The 22730-nt window shown below is 36.2% G+C and overlaps 1 protein-coding gene across 2 annotated transcripts in view; it reads left to right on the top strand.

Moving 5' to 3' along the window:
• GALNT7 (polypeptide N-acetylgalactosaminyltransferase 7) overlaps positions 1-19757 on the top strand; it is a 195089-nt gene extending 175332 nt beyond the window's left edge. For both annotated transcript variants that reach the window (XM_074228963.1, XM_074228964.1), the window contains exons 8-12: positions 540-662; positions 2400-2618; positions 11052-11150; positions 12574-12702; positions 17381-19757. In XM_074228963.1, coding sequence (XP_074085064.1) covers positions 540-662; positions 2400-2618; positions 11052-11150; positions 12574-12702; positions 17381-17518 — 708 coding nt within the window. In that variant the 3' untranslated portion in view covers positions 17519-19757. The remainder of the gene's footprint in view (positions 1-539; positions 663-2399; positions 2619-11051; positions 11151-12573; positions 12703-17380) is intronic.
• The last annotated feature ends 2973 nt before the right edge of the window (positions 19758-22730 follow it).

Below are 22730 nucleotides of genomic sequence, written 5' to 3'. Positions count from 1 at the left end.
TGGGACTTAGAATTTGAACTCAGGGTTTCCTAAATCACAGTCTGGCCTGGAAGAAGTCCATCTGCAAATTACCTCAGCAGAAATGGAGTCCCTGCCCCAGCCCCCAGCCCTCTCTGCCCCCTCCTCTTCCACCTCTGCCACTGCTCAGCAACCGTAGGCCAGCTTCCCATCTGTCTTAGCCTTCTTTTCTTAGGATTGTTTGCAAAACTGTTTTGAAGAAAGGTTTCTAGGGTTACACAAGTATTTTGAAAGGGTCCTTTTGGTAGCAAATGAAGTGCTCTCTCCCAGCAACCTTCTGTGTTGCTATCTGATCATATGAAAATAATTTATCTCAAGTGCTTTGTCAACTTTTGGGTGCTTTTTATTATCATTATTATTATTATAAGTTGTGGAAATCACAATGTCTTAACATTTAATTGTGTAAATAATGTACTGTAGCTGTTATCAAAAACAGATAATTTACAGTGAGATGTTTGATGCTTTGGGAGTTTTATTTTATTTAAAAAAAACACATATCCACATCTCTCTTTCCTTGGTAGATATGGCAGTGTGGTGGAAAATTGTTGTTTGTCCCCTGTTCTCGAGTTGGACATATATATCGTCTTACGGGTTGGCAAGGAAACCCACCACCAATTTATTTAGGATCATCTCCAACATTAAAGGTGAGTCTTGTCATTAAAACATAAAAAGGGGTGAAATCTTTTCAGAAGTGACAACTTTAAAATTGATAGAAAGATGATGATGAAGCATGACGGCCACTCTTGATGGAGAGGGACAGAATCACGTGGAGATAGATCTTTGGATCCAAGCAGTGGGAAAATTTGTTTTTATTAATTATGTGTATTTATCATAAGAGTTTTGTTCTTTTTTTAATGATGGGAAGAGGAGCAGAATAAGTTTAGGACTAGCTTAGCCAAAATAGAAAAAGAAAAAGCATCATCAAAGCATTTTTCTCAGTATTAAGAAGACCAGAATGAATCATAAACAAACAAGACACCTTTATACTCACAGGGGTAGCTAGTCAGCCCAGTGGATAGAACATTCATCCTGGAGTCAGGAGGACCTGAGTTCAAATCTGACCTCAGACACTTAATAATTACCTTGCTGTGTGACCTTGATCACTGTAAACTGCACTAATAGACTCACAATTTCTTATACAATCCTCTTTTTCTGTATAACTTTGTATATGGAAATACTCATTAAATTGGGTTTGCTAAACAGAGAATCTTTTTAAATTTAAAAAAAAATACTATCAGGGTGCAGATAGCATGATAATGTTACCTATTATAGTTACCAAAATTGTGAAATATGTTTAAACTAGAAGTAACCTGTCACTTGAAAAATTAAAAATAGAATTAGAGGTATTAGGAATTGAGAAATATTTTTAGCATTATTTATCACCCAGAATGCTAGACTTTTTTTTAGGTTTTTGCAAGGCAGTGGGGTTAAGTGACTTTCCCAAGGTCACACAACTAGGTCATTATTAAATGTCTGAGATCGTATTTGAACTCAGGTCCTCCTGACTCCAGGGCTGGTCCTCTATTCACTGCACCACCTAGATACCCCTAGACTTTTAAATAAATAATAAAGGAACATTATTTGTTATCAACCCCCAAAAAAAGATATATAAAGCTCTCTATGTTCACTTAGAAATTAATAACAGTAAGTTAATAGATCCAATTTTTTAATTCCAGTCTTAATCCTGTTTATTCAGAAATTGTCCTCCCTGCCCCCACAATGGAATCAGAGATTTTTTAGAGCTTAATGTTTTATTTAGTTGTTTTTCAGTCATGTCCAATTCTTTGTAACTGCCCCCCCCATTTGGGGTTTCCTTGGCAAAGATACTAGTTTACCATTTCCTTCTCTGGCTCATTTTACAAATGAGGAAATTGAGGCAAACAGGGTTAAGAGACTTAATTTAAAACTAATTTGTCTGAAGCCAGATTTGATCATGAAGGTGAGACTTTATGACTTCAAACCCAGTACTAATCACTGTGCCATCTAACTTTGTCCAAAAGTGGCCTTGGATATCATCTACTCAAAAACCATTTTACAGATAAGAGAACAGATGCCCACAGAGTTAAATGACTTTCCCAAAGCCCCTTGGCCCCTACCCTGATTGATGACTAACCTCTCCTATCCCTCTTTTTCAGGGAGGTCAAACCATGTTCACTTTATTCTGTACTCTCTCCAGAGCCTTGTTAACTACCTAACCCCATTCATTTTCCTTCTCCACCATTAATCAGAGAAGCCCACCATCCTAGGACAAGGATGTGAGATCAGAGTCCAGAATGAAGAAGCACAGCAACTTGAAGATGACCTAAAATATTTCAGACAGATTTTTACGCTAAGTAAAAACCTTAACATGTTGCCTTGTGAAATATTTTTCTTTTCAACAGAACTACATTAGAGTTGTGGAAGTTTGGTGGGATGGCTACAAAGACTACTTCTATGCAAGTCGCCCTGAATCAAAAGCACTAGCCTATGGGGATATATCTGAACTGAAAAAATTCCGGGAAGATCACAACTGCAAAAGTTTTAAGTGGTTCATGGAAGAAATAGCTTATGATATCACCTCACACTATCCCTTGCCACCCAAGAATGTTGAATGGGGAGAGGTATGTATGAGCTTGGACTCAGTGGTCAGAGTGTGTTTATGTGGACTCAAGATACATGGGCTCATGTGGGTTTTAGAGGTGGTTGACCAAGGGGAGAGAAAGAAGGAAAAGTTTGGAGAATTTACCCTTTCTTTCCCATCAACTGCAACTGGCCAGGTTCTCCTCTCAAGGAAGGAAAGAAGGGGCAGCTAGGTGGCCCAGTGGATAGAGCACTGACCCTGGAGTCAGGAGTACCTGAGTTCAAATCTGACCTCAGACACTTAATAATTACCTAGCTGTGTGGCCTTGGGCAAGCCACTTCACCCCATTTGCCTTGCAAAAATAAAAAAAAACCTTAAAAAAAAGAGAAAGGAAGGAAGAAAAGAAAAAAGAAATTGTTATGAATAAGGGTAATACTGTTCTTAAAAAAAAAAAGACCAGGTGTAACCTAAGTGTAACATCTAATTTGCTTTGTTCAGATCATATCTATTCATGAACATTTTAAAAGAAATATTGACTATATTAGAATTTATTAAGTGGGTGTTCAGAGTGATGAGAAGACTCAAAATCTGACCTAAATATGATAGATAGCATACTTTGCCCAAGGAGGACAGTTGGGAAAGTTGAATGTATTTAGCCTGGGGAATTCACTGCTATAGAAAGTTTTGTTCAAATAGTCCTTTCCCCTTTTCTTTGATCTCCTTGGGACACAGGCCTAGTAGTGGTCTTGCTGGGTCACTTTGGTCTTAGTTCCAACTTGCTCTCCAGAAATATTAGACCAGTTCACAACTCCACTAACAAGGCATTAGTGGCTCTATTTCTCCTGCTTCCCTTTATCATCTATCACTTTCTTTTTCTGTTTTGTTAGCCAATCTGATAGTTGTGACATGGTATTTCAGAGTTGTTTTAGTTTGTATTTCTCTACTAAGTAGTGATTTAGAGCATTTTTTAATATGACTATTAATAACTTTGATTTCTTTGAGGATCATTTTAATACCTAGAAGATAGATTGTAAAAAGAAAGGACAACTAGAAGACTGTGCTTGTGGTAATGAGGGTCTGCCCCAAAATAGTAGCAGTGTGAGGAGAGAAAGAGACATAGAGGAGACATGTTGTGAAAGAAGACTCAAAAGGACTTGACAACAGATTAAATATGGCATCTGGGGTGGAAGGAGCAACAGAATGAGCTTTTGAGGAAGGGGTGGTGAGCCTGGGTATCTAAGGGAAGGTGGTGAACCAGCCCATGCAAATACAAAGAAAGACAGGAAGCTAGGAAGAAGGGAAGATTTGGGGAGAAAGCTCATAAGCTCAGTTTTGAACGTGTTGAATTTAAGATGTCTATGGGACATCCAGTTTGAAATATCTAATAGGCATTTGGAGATGCAAACCTGGTCATCAGGAGAGAGGTTAGAGTTGAATGAATAGATCTAAGACTCATAGCATAAAGATGATCATTGAATTCATGGGAGTTGATGAGCTCATCATCCAAAATCATATAAAGAACCTGTGAGTCTTTCTTCCATTTAGTAGCTGCCCCTTCCTTCTCCTTAAATCAAGAGAGTCAATATTGACAAAATTCAGTTTCTCCTGTAAAATGTCCACTTAGGGGTCATTGGGCCAAGATCTCCCCTTTAGAGTTTCAAAAACTGATTATTATTATTACCTGAGCCTTTTAACTGTAGATAGAGCAAGGGACTTTTCCATGTGTTTCCACAGACAAAAAAATTCATCCTCAGGATGCCCACAGTTGCCTACCCTCTCCAGTCTCAACCAGGCTAGTCCTTGGAAAACAGACACAGTCCATTTCCAGGACATAATCTCAACCCCTTCCACATGGAAGGAATCTATCAGAGATTTTGCTCCTCTGGGCCTTTGTAAATGAAGGGCCACTTCCACATCATGATGAAGCATTGGAAATAAGACTTTTGTGAATTAGAGGGAAGAGAAAATATACACTAATAATTTGTTTACCCAGACAACCATATATGGTATTATGACCCTGCCACCAGTGAAGGAGCTAGCAGTTATTTGGTCATTATGGATTACACATGCATATATATCAGAATAAACATATTTAACACATGTATACATATATAGATACATATATGGAAATGTATTATTGTGTTTATATACATAAGTATTCAAAATATTTTTTTTCTTTTATTATATGCACTGATAGGGAAATTTTAGAAAATCACTGTCTTTGAAAAAGATTCCTTTCTTATATGTGGTATAGCCATATGTGGTGTTATAACCCTTGCCATTACTGTTGAAAGAAATTAGCAGTTATTTGGTAACAGATATAGATGTAGACAAATATATATATGTATATATATATATATATATAGAGAGAGAGAGAGAGAGAGAGATACTCATATAAATATATAATTTTATATATATACATATTCAAAATATTTTTTCTTTCAGATGTATTTTCATAGGGAAATTTTAGAAAACACTCACTTTGAGAAAATAGACTTTCATTCTCTCAAAGGATTATAAATATGAAATATATGTACTATCAGACTTTTTTTTCTCATCTTTTTTAAATCTTTTACAAGGGATACCTTTTGATTGGAAAGGCAAGGGGAGGGATAAGTACTTGTAAATGAAGGTGATGGTAAAACAAAAGTCAGAAGTAAAAATTGGATTGGAAAAAAAAGAAAATCATTTTCCGGAAGAGACATAAATTTTGACCCCAAAAGAGAGGGATGAATGAATATATATATATATATATATATATATATATATATATATATATATATATATATATATATATATATATATATATCATTCAAGGTCATGGATAGGGCTTTCTTTGGTGGCTCTTTGACCAATTTGATGGTCAGGAACGAAGCTGGGACTACATGATTGACCAAAGCAGGTAGAGTGATTTCTGTTCCAAGCCTAAGATCCAAACTTGTAGCTGGGTTAGGAAACAGATTTCATCAGGAAGATAGGATCATTTAGACTTGGAATTGGTGGACCTTCAAACCCAACGCTCTCATTTTAGAAATGAAGAAACTCATGGCCCAGAATGTGAAATAAGGACCTGTGGTTACACAGGTTAAAAATACAGAGCCAGGACTCAAAATCTAGTTCTCTGACACTAGAACTAGGGCTAGTTCCACTGCTCCAAGCCTAGGCCACCTTCATAGCCCTAACAAACCCAAGTGCGTACATGGATCTCTAGCACCCAGCACTTTATGGGATTTGTCTGCTAGAAAAGGAAAATCAACTGGCCAATGGTTTCAATGAAACAAGAAGGAGGAGTTAAGAAAGATTAAAGACTTATTTCCCACAGGTTTGAATCAGACCCAGAATATTATTTTTCTTATTAATCTAACTTTTATTGACATCTTCAGCTTTCATCTGTCCTTTTCCCTGGTCCCTGTCCCTAGGAAGCTCTCAATTATAATAAAGATTTTAAGTTGAAAATCTCAAAGATTTAATAATTTTTTTAAAAAGCTGCTTAACCACACCAACCAAACAGTTGTTTCAGAGAGGATGTGTATTATTCTAGAGATTTCAACTTAGGTAAACTAAAGCATTTTCCTTTGGTTTTATTCATTCCCTTTTATTTCTCTGGCATATTCAAGGAGGCTAAAATAAGAATTACACATTATTATGGTAGAAAAGAACTAACTCCAGGCATCCACCTCACACACAGCTGGAACCACCAGACCAAGGGAAAGTGCAGGTATCAAGGAATCAGAAAGGGTGGGAGACATATTCAACCTTGGGACTTTACGGAGGAGGAAGAAGGTAGAGAGAATTATTAGGCCGTCAGAGGTTCCAACAGCACCATTCTGGAACCTAGTTAGAAACAGGTTTTCTTAGAATGTTAGGGGGAATGGGAGAGAGAAATAAAATGGATCCTTTTTGCTTCATCTTTTCTATTTTAAGTCAAAGAGAAAATTTCAACTGAAAGTCACTTCCCTAAGTGGGAGAGGATCACAGTCCCCAAATGGTGTGACTTCCTTTACATTTCTGCTTTCTAGATTGTAAAGCTGGGCCAGGGGAATTTGTTGAAAAAATTACATTTCCCCTTAGTTCATCCAAGACAAGTTTAGAGTTATATAGACCATGATGGTGGCCATAGTGGCCAGAATACTGCCTCGGACACTTTAGCTAGTTGTGTAATCTTGGGCATGAAACCACTGCTTCCCCTTCTCTAAAATGAGGAAAACAGCTCTTACTTAGCTGTGAAGTTCAAGTGAGACAATACAGGGTTTCCCAAATGTTTTGGCTTCAAACTACACAAAGACTTTTGGGACACAGTATAAGAAAACATTTAAAAACCTGAAAGCCACTCTATATAAATGATATATTTTTTTAAAAAAATTAATATAACTTAGAAGCCAGGGAACAAAGAAGGGAGAGAGAGGGAAATAGGAAGAAAAAGAAAGAACAGAGAAAATCATAAAGAAAATGATTCACAAAGTAGAATTTAATGATTCTAATTGAACACAAGTCTGGCCAAGCCATTCGATGGACTGGCATCCCTTAAGGTGAACCCCATGCCAACTCCCTTATCTTTTATTAAACTCTGTTATCTAGGATGAATGCTTAACAAATAAACTCTCAGTCTGTAGCTGAGGAAGGCCGAGGTTGACTTTGATTTCAAAGTTAGCAGGCAGATCATTCTGTTCCCAAGCCTGCTTCCTATTCTGGATATATGCTCCCAAGTCCCCCACTCCAGACACACACTAACTTCTATGGGGAAGCCCACCTGATTCTCCTTAGGTCCTGTCCTTCCCCTCCCTCCTTGAAGAAGAGAAAGATACTTTCCTATGTGGGTCCCAAAGACTTTAGGCTATGATTCAAGTCTTCCTACATTAACCTTGGTGATAACTCTCTCCTTTTCCCTATCTAAAAATCACTAGTTTCTGGACAGAGACTGCTTACTGTCTCTGTGACCTAAGCTCTCTTACCTCAGTTTCTTCATCTCTAATTTTATAATCCCATCAAACCCCACCCTAACCTATTTTTCTCTTGTTGATTATTTTTGAGTCACATTGAAATGTCTAAGTCTCCTTGGACCTTCCAGTAAATCTAGACTTTTCCACTTTTGGTTCAAAGCTAACATAAAAATTTGGTTTCTAACAGTCATGTCATCTAAATGACATATTCTGTCTTATTTATTTCTAGTCATAGTCCTTCAGCAAATCATCCTTTCCATTGGTTGACATGAAGCAGGCTCTTATTGTTTTCTTGCAAAATCTCCATTCCTTCCCAGAGCTGCCAGGCAAGCGCTTGCCTATATGGGGCAGAGCCAAGATAATGTAGCATTGCCTTTTCTGGTTCAGATGTGGATAACCTCAAATTTCTGACTTCTCTGAGGTTTTCTTTGATGATTCAGAAATCTTCAAAGTAAACACCCTTCCTAAATTACATATACGGGATGTTGAACTTTCAATAATCATATGTATTCATAATTGGCAACCCTAGGCAAAGAAGCAGAATAGAGAGCCAGACCAGAAGGTGGTTACACCTGAGTTTAAGCCTCATTTTGGATGCATTATATTGGTATGACCCCAGGCACATTAATTAACCAGGTTTTAGCAAGACAAATTTGCAGAGCAGGCTTTTGACCTGCTTTGGATGAGGAAGTTTCCTCACCCAGGAGTTCTCTATAATAATGAAATCGCACACGCAGTCCCTATCTCTAATCCCCTACTTACAAAAAAGTCCAGTTGCCTGGACTGTGTACTCCATAACCTGAGAGCAGCTAGATAAATCAAAGACATACTAATTAGTCCCTGGAGAACATGCTTTGCAAAGTCAACCCTATTCAATGCTGCCTAAATCAATTTATACTTATTATTATATACTACCAAAGGACTGTTTTATGGAATTATATAATAATTACTATGCATTATAGTATATACAACTATGTTTTTATATAAAATAACATTATATTAAAAATAGTAATTCATTTTGTAGAACTAAAGGCCTCAAATCTAAAGTGGAGCAATGAAATAAGTAGAAATGAAGAGAGGCATAGCATTACCAGACTTAAATTATTTAATAAGGCAGTAATCAACAAAACTATTAGGTGCTGGCTTTTTCTAAAAAAATAAAAATAAAAAAATAAGACAGTAAAACTGATTATATAAACAAGAGCCAGAAACAATCAAAAACAGTAACCCATTGTTTCACAAACCCAAGAACTTACTCCCTATTTGACAAGTCCCTAAAAAGTAGAAAACTGAAATTATACCAGCATCTTATGTTATATTTTGAATAATCATGGATTATAACCTAAATATGAAGATCCCATTACACACACACACACACACACACACACACACACACACCCCTTTCCTTCAAGGAAAATAGGAGTTACCTTTCACAAGTATGAATAGAGGAAGAAATCCTAACCAAACAACAGTCAGAGATGATCATAAAAAAACAAATAGGCAATTTCTGTGGCATAAAATATAAAAACTTTTTCACAAACAAAATCAATGCAGATAAAATATGAAGACAAACTGTCTAGTGGGGAAATAGACTTGTATCAACTGTCATTGATACAGCATGGTAGCAGCCACCAGTAATCCCTACCACCTGGGAGGTTGAAGCTGGTGGGTTTGAACCTCAGTAGATTAGATCATTTGGGTGCCTGCACTAGGTCCAGTATCAATATGGTAAGCCCCAAAGGGAGTGAGGAAAATAAAGTATGGGTTTACCTAAGGAGGTCAACCATCCCAGGTTGATGATGAACAGGTCAGATCTCCCAGGCTGATCATTAGTGGCATCAAGCTATTTTGTAGCCCTTGATTTTCTATCTTGGTTCAGACAGGGAAAATTAAGCCTTTTTTTTTTAAATCTGATATCCAAGATATCGGAAACTGTAACCAATATATGAACAAGAATGCTTAGATAGGCAGTCAAAAAATCCAAGTTTCCCCATAGAATTTCAAACTATTTAAGACCATGTAAAAATAGGCTCCAACTCAGGAATTATAAGAGAAATACAAATTTTAAAAATTCTGCTGTTTCACTTTACACTCTGCAAAGTGGGAAGGATGATAAAAAAAATAAGACATTGTTAGAAAGACAGGAAAATTAATACAGTGAATTGGTACAATCATTCTGAATAAACAGTTTGGAGTTGTACTCTTTAATCCAGCAATCCCATTATTGGTCATGTCCCTTCTGAAGTTCAAAGAAAGAAAAATTAAAGGTTCACATATATGTCCAAATGTTCATAGTGGCACTTTTTTGGGGGTAGCAAAGAATCAGGATAAAAATATTGTCTGTTAGCATAATGAAATACTAATTGTGAAGTTACAAATGATGAATTTGAGCAATTCATTCAAATACTGGGAAGATTTGTATGAACTGATGCAAAGCAAAATAGGTTAAAACCAAATGAATAATATACATTAAAACTACAAAAATTAAACAAAAACATCCCTAAAAAGATTCCTAATTCTTAATCATTGGGAAACTATGAATGGTCTTAGAAAACTTAAAAATAATGGCCTAGTTATTTGCAGATTGGTGGGAGGAGGGAGACTAAAGGGGTTGAATGTTGTATAGAATTGGGGTTTTATTTTTTTTCAGTTTTTTTCTTTAAGGGAGGGTCTGTTTCTGAGAGGGAGAAAAGAGGCCATGAAGAAATTCCTATGACTTTTTTTTAAAGGCCTTAATAAAACACCTCTTTTAGTCAATCTTTTTTCAGTTATGTGCAGCTAGGTGATACAGTGGCTAGTCTAGGCTTGGAGACAAGAAGACTCATTTTCCTAAATTCAAATCTGCTCTCTGACATTTACAAGCTGTGAGACCTTGGGCAAGTCACTTAACCTGCCTGTTCCTTCAGCTGAAAAATATGCTGAAGTAGAAAATGTCAAACTACTCCAATATCTTTGCCATGAGGTCACAAAGACTTGAATACACCCGAAATGAGTGTACAACAACAATTTCAGTTACAGCTAAATCACAAGATTTGATTAACAAAGTAATTGTATGAAGGTGTTTAATATAATATTATAGCTGTTATTCTAATGGTTCTGAAACTTTCCATAATAAATGTCCTCTTCTCTGTCCCCCTTTACAAGTACTAGAGGTCACAAAGTAGATAGAATTTGGGGCCAGGAGTCGGGAAGACCCAAGTTCAAATCTTGGCTCTGCCATCTATTACCAAGTGAGAACCTGGACAGATAGACAATTCTCTTAAATGAGGAAGGTTGACCTCTCAAAATCTGCCCAGCTCTAAATCTCTGGTCTTATGTATATATGTTCTAACTTTCAACTTTGCAAACTGGACTCCACTGGAAAACTTGAGTCACCATTTTGTTTCCCTAGAACTTGCTTTCTTGTCATGGGCATCTCCAAGCTTCTGTCTGTAAACTGGGTTTACTACAGTAGTTTTTAAACATAAAGGCTCTGAATTCCTTGTAAAAGAGTCAAGAAAGCTTAATATTAACATGGCATCTTTCTTTTCCAGATCAGAGGTGTTGAAACAACACATTGCATTGATAGCATGGGACATGCAAATGGTGGTTTTGTGGAACTGGGACCTTGTCATAGGATGGGAGGAAATCAGGTAACTCATATCTCTATGTCGAACTTAAAAAGGTCATCTTTGGCAATTAAAAAGTTATCTATGAAAGTGTGATAACCAAACATTGTTAGACATGAGAGTGCTAATACTTATCAGATACGAGAGACTAAAGTTTGACATTTATTACAATGTGCCATTCTAGAACTGTAGATTTCTACTACTAAGTTGGTATTAACTTTGTCCCCCCAACAATTCATTATTTTTTCATTATATTTTTATTTGTTTTACTAAATATTTTCCAGTAACCTTTTAAAAAAATTCAAATTTTTTAAAATTTTGTTTTCTAATCCTTCTACCCCATACCCATTGAGAAGCAAGAAATATATCAATTCATGCATGTGAAGTCAGGCAAAACACATTTCCATAATAGCCATCCAACAATTCATTCTCTGACTCCCTCAGTATATTCTCCTTTCACCATGTCAGCTTGTCCCTAACTTTAATTTAGGCTCTCTTTATACAATAAATAACTTATAAGTAACTTTTTTCTATTTTTCAAAGGTTGAAAAATATAATCCTTTAAATGCTAATGAAGGACAGAGACTAGAACTGTGATTTGGCTGATAAAGGGAATTTCCAGAATAGTCAGCACCTTTTCTTCAGCTTATATGTTTGGTCTTAGAGAGTTGCCTAGAGGGTTGAGAGGTTGTGAAGTTAGTATGTGTTAGAAGCAAGATTGAACTCGTCTTCCTCTCTTGGCTAGCATTTTATCCACCACACACAGCTTCTCTGATTAAGTATTGTGCTTGAAAAGTATATAATCCCTGGTTCCTTGCAGCTTGTAGTCTTGGACATGCATGAAAGTCAAAATGAATTTTATTCTTCAAAAAAAATTCTTTAGTAATTTTTTTGTATAAGAATACAATTTCATTCCTTTTTATTTATGTAACATTCAAAGATAGTTTTCAACATTCCTTTGGTAATTTAAAAAAAATTGTTGTCATATAGTAGCATGGCATAGTAGACTATTAAGAAAATAAAATGAAACAATATACATAAAGCACTTTATAAATATGAATTGTCATTGTTATTATTATTAAGAATGATAGCATAAGATCATGAATTAGAACTAAAACCTTAGACATCAGCTAGTGTGATCTCTTCATTTTACAGATGAATAAAGACTTACCCATGAAATATCACAGGTAGAATTTGAGCCACAGGTCTCATTCTTCCAAATCTTGCAGAAGAAGACCTGAATTTAAATCCTACTTGATGTTTAATTAGCTAAGTGACTGAAGGCAAATCCCTTAAATTCTATGAGCCTTAGGAGGTTATAGGTGGCTTCTGATCTTCCCTCATAAATTCCCGAATTTAGGAAATCAAAATCAAATTTAGGAAATAAAAAAGGGGTGGAGTGGAGGGAACTAGGAAGGTTTCAACATCTTTCTTTCTTTGCTATTAGCTTTTCAGAATTAATGAAGCAAATCAACTCATGCAGTATGACCAGTGTTTGACAAGAGGACATGATGGATCCAAAATAATGATTACACATTGTAGTCTAAATGAATATAATGAATGGCAATACTTCAAGGTATTTCACATTTCATCTTCTTAAAGCAAACAGCTTTTTCTTAATTTCATTCCCTTAATTATTTAATATTCTAATATCACTGTTTTGCAGAATTTATTTTAAAATTTTGTTTCATTTTGTTACCATATTTAACTAGCCCGCAAACCTCATTCTCCAGTCTGTGAGTTAAAAACATGCCACCATTTTCCTTTAATTATCCATTTATATTGACTTTCCAAAACTTTAGCCAGTTACTTAGTGCCTAACATGATCTTGTCCCATTTGTTGAGAGCATCATTCCCATTAGAATTCCATTCCCACTTTTTACGTATCTACAAGAATCATTATCTTGTAGTTGGGATTTTAGAAAAAAAAGAATGGAGTAATAATTATCAGGAAATGGGGGTTTTTGTTGTTTTGGGGATATTTTTTTTCTTTGCGATAGAATGTTCACACTCACATGCATGCACTCACACACTCGGCTTATGCTTCCCATCTTCCAGCAGGTGGGGATAGAAGTTAGGAATTTGTCACTAGGAGCTTTGTCCGTTTTGTTTTACCTTTTGTCTCCTAGTTATCTTCTTATTCCAATAGGAGAAAAGCAACCAGTTACCTTGCTTCTTATGTGAAGGTTAGATATCCATTCTTGGTTGGACGATTGATTCTGTTATAGGTGATACTGCTGGTTTTTAGATTTTGAATACTCAAAGTCCTTTGGCTAATTGTCACCCCCCAACACTTTAAAATATTTGTATATAACTCTTTAAGACTAACTTGCTAATATAGTTTGTTATGGAGCAACCAGATGAGAAATCTTCCAAGTAAGGACAAACACTAAGGCTTCATTTACTCATCTGCTAGATCTGTTGTATAAACATTCATTCATTTGCTTTTAAAACCTCACTCTTTGACTTATACATGGAAATTTGAATTGACATCTTTCACAAATGACCATATTATGGTAGTAATGAGTACATACATTTTCCCAATTTTGTGACAGTTTGTGATTATATTTGGCAAAACATGAAAATGATAATGCAGAGCAAACATGTAAGAAAGATGCATTTTTGTTTCAGAGAAAAGTATGGAATAACAGCAAGAAAAGGTAAGCATAGGGGTGGCTAGGTGATGCAGTGGATAAAGCACTTGCCCTGGAGTCAGGAGTACCTGGGTTCAAATCCGGTCTCAGACACTTAATAATTACCTAGCTGTGTGGCCTTGGGCAAGCCACTTAACCCCATTTGCCTTGCAAAAAAAAAACCTAAAAAAAAAAAGAAAAGGTAAGCATAGAAGACAAACAATAAAGGCAGTAAAGTCAATAAGAAAACCCATGAAACTTATATAAGGTGTTTAAATGTGTTTTCCCCTTACTCTAAAAAAGTTCATGAACCAAATAGCTAAACTCAATCCACCTCATTAGATAGAAGTAGAATGGAAACAAACAAACATTCAGAGACAAACAAAAGGGAATTTTTAAAGTGTTTGCTTTTTGATATGTAATGTTTTTATTTATTAAGAATTAATGTCATCATTTGTTGTCCACCTCTTCATGACTCCATGAAGCCAAACCCTTTTATCCTCTGCTAACTCTCAAAGTCTGTCCAAGTTCATTGTTTCTATGACACTATTCATCTCACCCTACTTTCCTTTTGTCTTTAATCTTTCCCACAATTAGGATCCTTTTCAATAATCTTCTCATTATGTGGCCAAAATATTTCAACTTCTAGGATTTGACCTCCCCCAGGGAATAAACTGAATTAATTTAAGTATCAATAGATTTTATCTCTTTGCTATGCAATGGACTCTGTAAAGTCTTCTCTCGACCTCCCCAATTTGAAAGCATCAATTCTACAGCATCTGGCTTTTTCTTACAGCTATACCTACCCTAGCTTTGACTATATGAACCTTTGTTGGCAAGGTGGTTGTGTCTCTACTTTTTATATGTATGCTGGCTTGTTGCCTTAGCTTTCCTTCCTCAGAGTAGCATCTTGTAATTTCATAGGCACAGGCCACTGTCTGCAGTGATCTTTGAGCTTGAGAATATAAAATATGACACTGCTTCCATTTCTACTTCTATTTGCCAGGAACTGCTGGGAGCAATTGCCAAGAATTTGGCTTATGTTTTTTGTATTTTTTTAAATGTTAAGCTTGAAACCAACTTTTACACTGTTGTTCACCCTCATTAAGAGGCTTCTTTAATTCTCTACTTTCTGCCATCAGACTGATATTGTCTGCATGTATACGATTGTTGATTATTTCTCCCAGCAAACTTAATCCTAGCTTTGGATTCATCCAGTGGGACATTGCACATGGTGTTCTGTGAACGTAAGTTAAATAAGGTGACCATATATAGCCTTGCCATATTCCTTTCCCAGTCTTAACAGTCACTTGTTTCATATCTGGTTCTAACTGTGGCTTCTTGATCCACATATAGATTCCTCAGGAGTCTAGTAAGATGATCTGGTGCTCCCATCTCTTGGAGGACTTGCCATAATTTGTCATGATCCATCCAGTCAAAGGCTTGAATGTAGTCAGTGAAGCAAAAAAAATCTGTTTTGTTTTTTATTTGTTTTGTTTTTCTGGAACTCCCTTGCTTTTTCCATAATCCAGCAAATATTAGTAACATGGTTTCTATTTCCTCTACCTCTTTGGCCAGCCTACTCTTTGGGTAATTCTTGGTTCACATATTGCCGAACCCTCACTTGCAGAATCTTTATAACTTTGTTGGCAGTAGATGAAATGAATGTAATTGTTAATTTGATCATTCCTTGGCATTGCCCTTCTTTTGGACAGGACACAAATTGATCTTTTCCAATTCGGTGGCCACTGCTGTATTTTCAAATTTTCCTGGCATATTGAGGACAGCACTTTTAATAGCATCATCTTTTAAGTTTTTAAATAAGCTCAGCTAGAAGTTGATCACCTCCACTAGTCTTGTTAGCAAGGTTTCCTAAGGCCCACTTGACTTCATTCTCTAGGATGTTATTGGTGATGTTAAGTTTTTTTTTTGTAGGAGCTGCTAGGTGGCACAGGGAATAGGGTTACCAGCCCAGGAATCAAGAGGACCTGAGTTCAAATCTGGCCTCAGACAATTGCCTAGCTTTGTGATCTTGGACAAGGCATTTAACCCCCATTGCCTTAAATAAAAAATTTTTTTAAAGTTTTCTTGTATAGTTCTATATAGTCATGCCACCTCTTCTTACTCTTTCTGCTTATTAAGTCCCTACCATTTTTTGTCTTTTTCATTGCACATTTTTGATACATTCCCTTGAGATCTTCTATAATTTTCTTGAAGAGATCTCGTCTTTTCCATTCTACTCCTTCTATTTCTTTGCATTGCTCATTTAAGCAAACCTTCTCTTTACTTGCTATTCTCTGAAATTCTGCATTGTAATTTTCCCTTTTTTTCTTTCCTCAGCTATTTGTAAAGCCTCATCAAACAGCCTAATCTTTTCTATTCTCTAGAATGTTTTTTGTTGCTGCCTCCTATATGGTATTGCAAACCTCTGTCCATTGTTCTTCTCTCTCTCATAAGATCTAATCCCTTAAGTCTGTTGGTCACCTACACACACACACACACACACACACACACACACAATGATGATGATGGTGATGATGATGATATTTGTCCTTCGTTCCTGAAGATCAGGATATCAAGGAGGTGATGCCATGACACTCACTTGAATTAGGTTTAAGTGAAGGGGATGCTGTACTAAGTCACCAGATTTGGGTCCACTGACCAGATATGAAGATGTCTGGAGATGGATGCAGGACAATCAGGGTTAAGTGATTTAACCAAGGTCACACAACTAGTAAGAGTCAAGTGTCTGAGGCAGAATTCGAACTCCCATCCTCCTGACTTCAAGGGCAGCACTCTATCTTCTGTGCCACCTAGGGGATCCTACCCCACCCCCCACATAGATATACACAAATTTGCCAGTTATATCTTATTACTCTGAGTGTAAGGATAAAATTGGCAGACTTTTTCCTAACTGCCTATTTGCTTGGAATCCTATAGTTGTCTTTTTTGAACTTTTAGTGTTACCTTGCAGAATCTTAAGCTTAACCTCACTGGCATGGTAAATGAACACAATTTTTCAGTAATTTGAATCTTCTTCTGCATTGCCTTCTTTAGGATTGAGACCCCTTAACCTTTCTGAAGGCATCCTTTAAGACTCAGTCATATCTCACATCCTATAAGTCTTTCCCCATGTTCTCAACTCCTAGCACCTTGCCCTCTGAGATGACCTTCTGTGTATTTATTCATACATGTCCATACATATAGCTAGATCTATATAAACATATATATCTACAATAGCTATCATCTAAGATATACATGATGTATGTTTATATATGTAAATATATAGTGTAGAAGGAAGGTAATTTGGGGGTTTTTTGTTTTGTTTTTTGCAAGGCAGTGGGGTTAAGTGACTTGCCCAAGGTCACACAGCTAGGTATTTATTAAATGTCTGAGGCCCCATTTGAACTCAGGTCCTCCTGACTCCAGGGCCGGTGCTGTATCCACTACTCCACCTAGCTGACCCTGAAGGAAGGTAATTTTAAACACAGGACATTAGTCACTGAGGGAACTAGCAAAGCTATAGACTATAGAGATACAGACATAGAAATACACCCTGGCCATTATAATGTTTGACTCACCAAATCTAAATGTAAATTTCTTAATTGCTTTTCTCCCCAGAATCTACACAGATTTACCCACATTCCTTCAGGAAAGTGCTTAGACCGCTCACCAGTTCTGCACCAAGTGTTTCTTTCTGACTGTGACTCCAATAAATCCACGCAAAAATGGGAAATGAACAACATCCTTAACGTTTAGAAAGAATAAAAAACTAATAATCTACCTACTGACACATTCATTGTACAGGACTGAAAATAGCCTGAAACCTGCTGCAGCTCCTCACTTTGTACAGCTCCAAACCTGGAACCTCCTGATGTTTGAAGGACTTAGATGAACTGTGATCGGAAGATAGCATTATCATCTGCAGTTACTGTTTACAAAACTGCTTTACCTTAAAACTTTATAGATGTTTACATCTTTGTGTTTGTTTGTTTGAAGACAACGTTGGTAATCTGTGCACCTCTTGACTCTGCAGATTAGGGCAGAGATGGAGGCCTTGTTTGTTACCTTCTTTGGGATTACACTCAGGGGTCTGAAGGCAGTTTTTTGTTGTTTTGTTTTGTTGTTGTTTTAAAAACACACTTGAAAAAGGGTTGGAGTAACCAAACTTTAATGTATCACTTGGTGATGATCAACCTCTTGTATCTTAATTTAATTTTACATCTTTTTCCAGCACTGCCACAGGTTATTAGCCAGGGTGGCCTTCCTCCACAATCATGCTGCTTTTTTGGAAAGGTGAATTTCAACACATTTAGTGCCTCTTTCATTTCTCAGTACATTTTTCAAGAGCATCTGAGGAAATTTATAGTATGGTTATGTTGGAACTGTCAACTATTTAAAGATAACTTTTTCCACCCAGAAACTTATGTGCTACCATTTTCAACCAACTTTTGAATGTTATGTAGCTTATTTTAATGGAAGGCACAGACCACCCAAGGATACTTTGTGGTGTGTCAAGATTTTGTGGCATTAAATTTCTTATCTGCTGGCATTGCTAGAACCTGTGTGTCACCGTCAAACCCTAAAATAGGGGGGAAAAAAAAGCTATTAACAGAAAATTTTTCTTGAATGACATTTGGGGTTTGGTATGCCTGGAGCTCCAGGTGTTTAAAAAAACTATTAACATTACTCAGAATTGAATCTTCCAAAAAAAAAAAAATGATGAAGTCTTCAAAAGGTCCTTCAGAATTATAGCTATAATTTTCAAGTACTTGTTAGATCAAGCCTTATACAATTGCTATATATCATAAACTAAAAAACTATACAACTTACTTATGGAGCCAAGAATGATCTAACTATTTAAATCTTTGTTTTAGATGAAATTCACTTGAATAAACAACTTTCTAAAAAAATATAAATATTCAAGATGATAATCATTAAAATATCAGCCACATAAAAACAAATTCAGCAAACATTCTACTATACTTGGACATTAAGTTTGTTAGTATTTTTTCAAATTCTAAACTTCTTTAGGTAATGGTCTTTGCTAATTTTTTCCCATAATAAAGGTACTTTTATTTTAGATGTTTTTATTCCTTCCTTACTCCCTAATTTTGAGACTAGCTAATACTAAAATTGGTGGGATTTTACTTCTAAAAACTCCATTATCCAAAAATACAAATGACAAATAAGATTCAAAGTAAAAAGCAAATTGGATTTTTTACTGAGCATGCTAATACTTAGTGAAAGGGCTATAGAAACCACTGACAAAAAAAAAAAAACTTCAGAGCTTTAAAAAATTAGTGTTGATTTTTACCATTAGCTAATTTTGAGATTGCCTGAATTTTGAAGGTTGACTAATGTTAAATATCCCAAACAGCATACCTATTTATAAATCCATCTTCTATCATATTTTGCTACTGATTGGGGATCTTAAAGCATTTCAACTTCCATTCCCTTGTAAGAATGTTTTATATAAATTCTAAATACAAATCTAAGGGAAGCTTGCTGGGAGTAAACTAAGGTCTGTGGGTACTTTCATTGCTTGTTTTATGAAAAATGATTCCATTTTCCATGTTAAGTAGATTATGATCGTGCTAACTATGCATTGGCATAAGAAAGGTGGCACAGACTGTGCAAGTGTATTCTAAATGGATATTTTGTTCGGTTCATTAAAAGCTAATACTTTGTGAATATGATTCTGTATCCTGCAACTGCAAACTTTACAAAACCATCAGAAGCTGTTGCAGGAAGAACTTTTCTACTTTAGGCTGCTTTGGAAATAATTCCCATATCCTTGCTTTGTAAGTTGATATCACTATGCATTTCTACACATTTTCTAAATTTGATTTATGCAGATTTTGATACACTGTATGTTTCTGTAGAAATTGTATAAATATTCAAAAGTTTTATTAGGGATAAATTTGGGAAGCTTATGTACATCTTAATTCTGGGTTGCTTGTTTTTTAGGTGAGAAAAATAAAATATTGTATTTTAATTTGTGGTATTTTTTTAAGTCAGAACTTTTCTAAATATAAAAACAATCTTTTTTTTTTCAAAATGGAAATACTTGATTTTACTTGTCTAGAATATAATCAGGACAGATAAAATTTCCCTTTAGTAATGCAATAGTTTCAATATAATAATTTTGTTTCCAACAATGGAATTGCACTGCACATTTGAGGAACGTTTTTCTGTAGTTTGGAATTTAGTTAAAGGAATTGTCCACACTGGTGAAATCTCAGATCTTTGAACACAGAAAAATCACTGTTCAGGAAGGGAACCCTTGAGTTTTGTCTCTGGTTCAATATAAGAGAAATGGCCACTGAGAAAAAAATAATTATTTTCAAAACTTCCTTTGGTAGCTTAGTTTAGTGTTTAATGACATTGACAAGCCAAAACTAAGAACTTTTTGAAACCTCAAACACAAGAAATCAAATAATTATTAAGCATTTACTTTGTTTTAGGCAATGTTTTAAGTGCTGGGAAACAAAGGCAAAAACAGTCCCTGTACCATTTCACAACTCTAATTGGAAAAACAACATAAAACAATCATGTAAAAATAGATATAGTATATTGGATAACAGATATATTGGAGGCAAAGGAATACAACTAGGGAGATGATTAGAAAGGTAGGAAGGGGCCAGATTATGAAGGACTTTAAAAGTGAGGACTAGAATTCCAGATATTCAGTGATAGCAAGTTGGGAGTTTTGAGAATGGAAATCAGGAAAAACAGCTGGATAATTGGATCTGAAAAATCTTTTGCATGAAAATAGATAGGAATTGAATCCTTTAGAGCTAATAGGATTACCTAGCAAAACAGAGAAGAGGGTCCAACAGTCTTGAGGAATATCCTCAATAACTTGGAAAAAGGCCCAGCAAAAGGAGACTGAGAACAGTTTCACAAAAAACTAGTGGGGAGTATGTCTAGGAAAAGGTGATCATGAGTATATGGGGGGGGCAAAGGAATCAAGAATGAAAACTGGGGGGGGGGACCCAAAACATTAGAATGGGTGAATCAATGAGCTTTGAGGATGTAGAACATGTGGGCATACTGGGACAAAGGAGAAGGCAAACAAGACTAGAGAGGGGGTAGGAATGAGGGGAGGGGCATCTGCTGGATGAAGTGGGATTATTTGTATCAGGATTTGCTTTAGCAAGAAGGGTCCCCTTGTTTTGTGAGAAAGGTACAAGAGAAAACATGAGTGATGAGAAGGAACTTGGTAAATGACATTTTTAAGTGGAGTATGAGACAAAGTTCTCCACTAATAAGGGGATATGGGACAACTGATGGAAAAAGTATGGCAGTTGTGGAATGTAAAACTGCATAGGAATGAAAAAGGTTGGCTTGCCAGGGAGAGCCCAATTGAGCAACAGTCTGCATGGTTTCCTCCTTTGTTTAGCAGCATGAGAATAGAAGCAAAGGCTGTGAACAGCAGGGACTTGGCAAGAGAAAGATTAACCACAGGTTACTCAAGAGAAAGATACCAAGTTGAACTGACTTATCAAGGGTCAAGATGGAGAAGGAATGAGGAAAGAAGGAAGGGATTGGGAACACAGCAAGAATGAAAAAGTTGACTTGGAGGTTGTAAGGTGGAAGGAAATGACTAGACTAAAATTTGAGTTCTTGAACATGAAGTGGGAATACTTTGGGTTGATTCAAAATACAAGGGTCATGATCATCTCACTTAAGTGGGGTGGAGGGATAAGCCATGGAAATTGAGTAAGTCAAGGAATTGGTGGGTTAAGATATTTTGAGTATCAGGCAGCTAGGCAGCACAGTGGATAGCACTGGCCCTGGAGTCAGGAGTACCTGAGTTCAAATATGGCCTCAGACACTTAATAATTATCTAGCTGTGTGGCCTTGGACAAGCCACTTAAAACCCCATTTGCCTTGCAAACACCTAAAAAAAACAGTTTTGAGTATCAATGTTTAAGCACCTTTATCAGGAGGGTAGGGATTGAGGAGGAAAGACTTGAGCCAAGCACCAAATTCCTGGTGAAAAGAAATATCCCAGAGGCTACTAGAATTAGATTGAAGGTTCCAACTAGCCTACCATAAATGAATAGGGGAGAGAATGGGGTACCCATGCAACCTGTACTGGAAAGGGCAGCCACAGACATTATGTCCAGAGGGACTCTAGTCTCAGTAAACTATGACAAAGTCAGAAAGGAATAAATTTAAGATGAAAGTTTGTTATCTGTAGATACTCCAGAACAGGGATTAGGAACAAGAGAACACACCATAGGGGATGGGGAACAAGATGCTGATTTAATGACAGCTGCAGTATGCTGAGGGTAAGATGAGAGTAGAAGCAATGTGGCTGGGCTGGCATACTGGATCAAGTACTGGGTCTAGAGGTAGGAATACCTGAATTCAAAGCCTGTCTTAGACACTACTAGCCTTGACAATTGGGTTGAAAAAACAAGGTGAACTTTTAAAAATCTAACAGACCATAGAAATGCATATGCAACTATTACAAATCAAATCAGACTTTTGGAATGATTTGACTCAATGAACAATGTTTTATAGTTAGAAAAAATCATTAATCTGGAAATAAAAATTATGCCAGTTCATCACCTATGTCTTAAAAAAGGACCTCAAGGGGCGCCTAGGTGGTGCAGTGGATAGAGCACCAGCCCTGGAATCAGGAGTACCTGAGTTCAAATCCGACTTAAGACACTTAATAATTTCCTAGCTGTATGGCCTTGGGCAAGCCACTTAACCCCATTGCCTTGCAAAAAAAAAAAAAAGGACCTCAAGAATATATCTGATCTAGTCTACTTAGGCTGCAAAGGGGTTGCACTGCTCATGACAGATGAGACAACTGAGACTCAAGATTAAGAAATCTGTTCAAGATTATACATATGATTTAAAGTCAGTCCAATATGATTATCAAGATAGCTAGATGGCCAATCTTTCGTTTCATTTCAAGATTTGATAATCAGGTCTTTTATAGAAGTTATAC

This window comes from Macrotis lagotis, chromosome 3 (assembly GCF_037893015.1).
Source record: "Macrotis lagotis isolate mMagLag1 chromosome 3, bilby.v1.9.chrom.fasta, whole genome shotgun sequence".
Taxonomy (NCBI): Eukaryota; Metazoa; Chordata; class Mammalia; order Peramelemorphia; family Peramelidae; genus Macrotis; species Macrotis lagotis.
The sequence above is the reverse complement of the archived record's forward strand: the minus strand, read 5'-3'. Positions and strand labels throughout refer to the sequence as shown.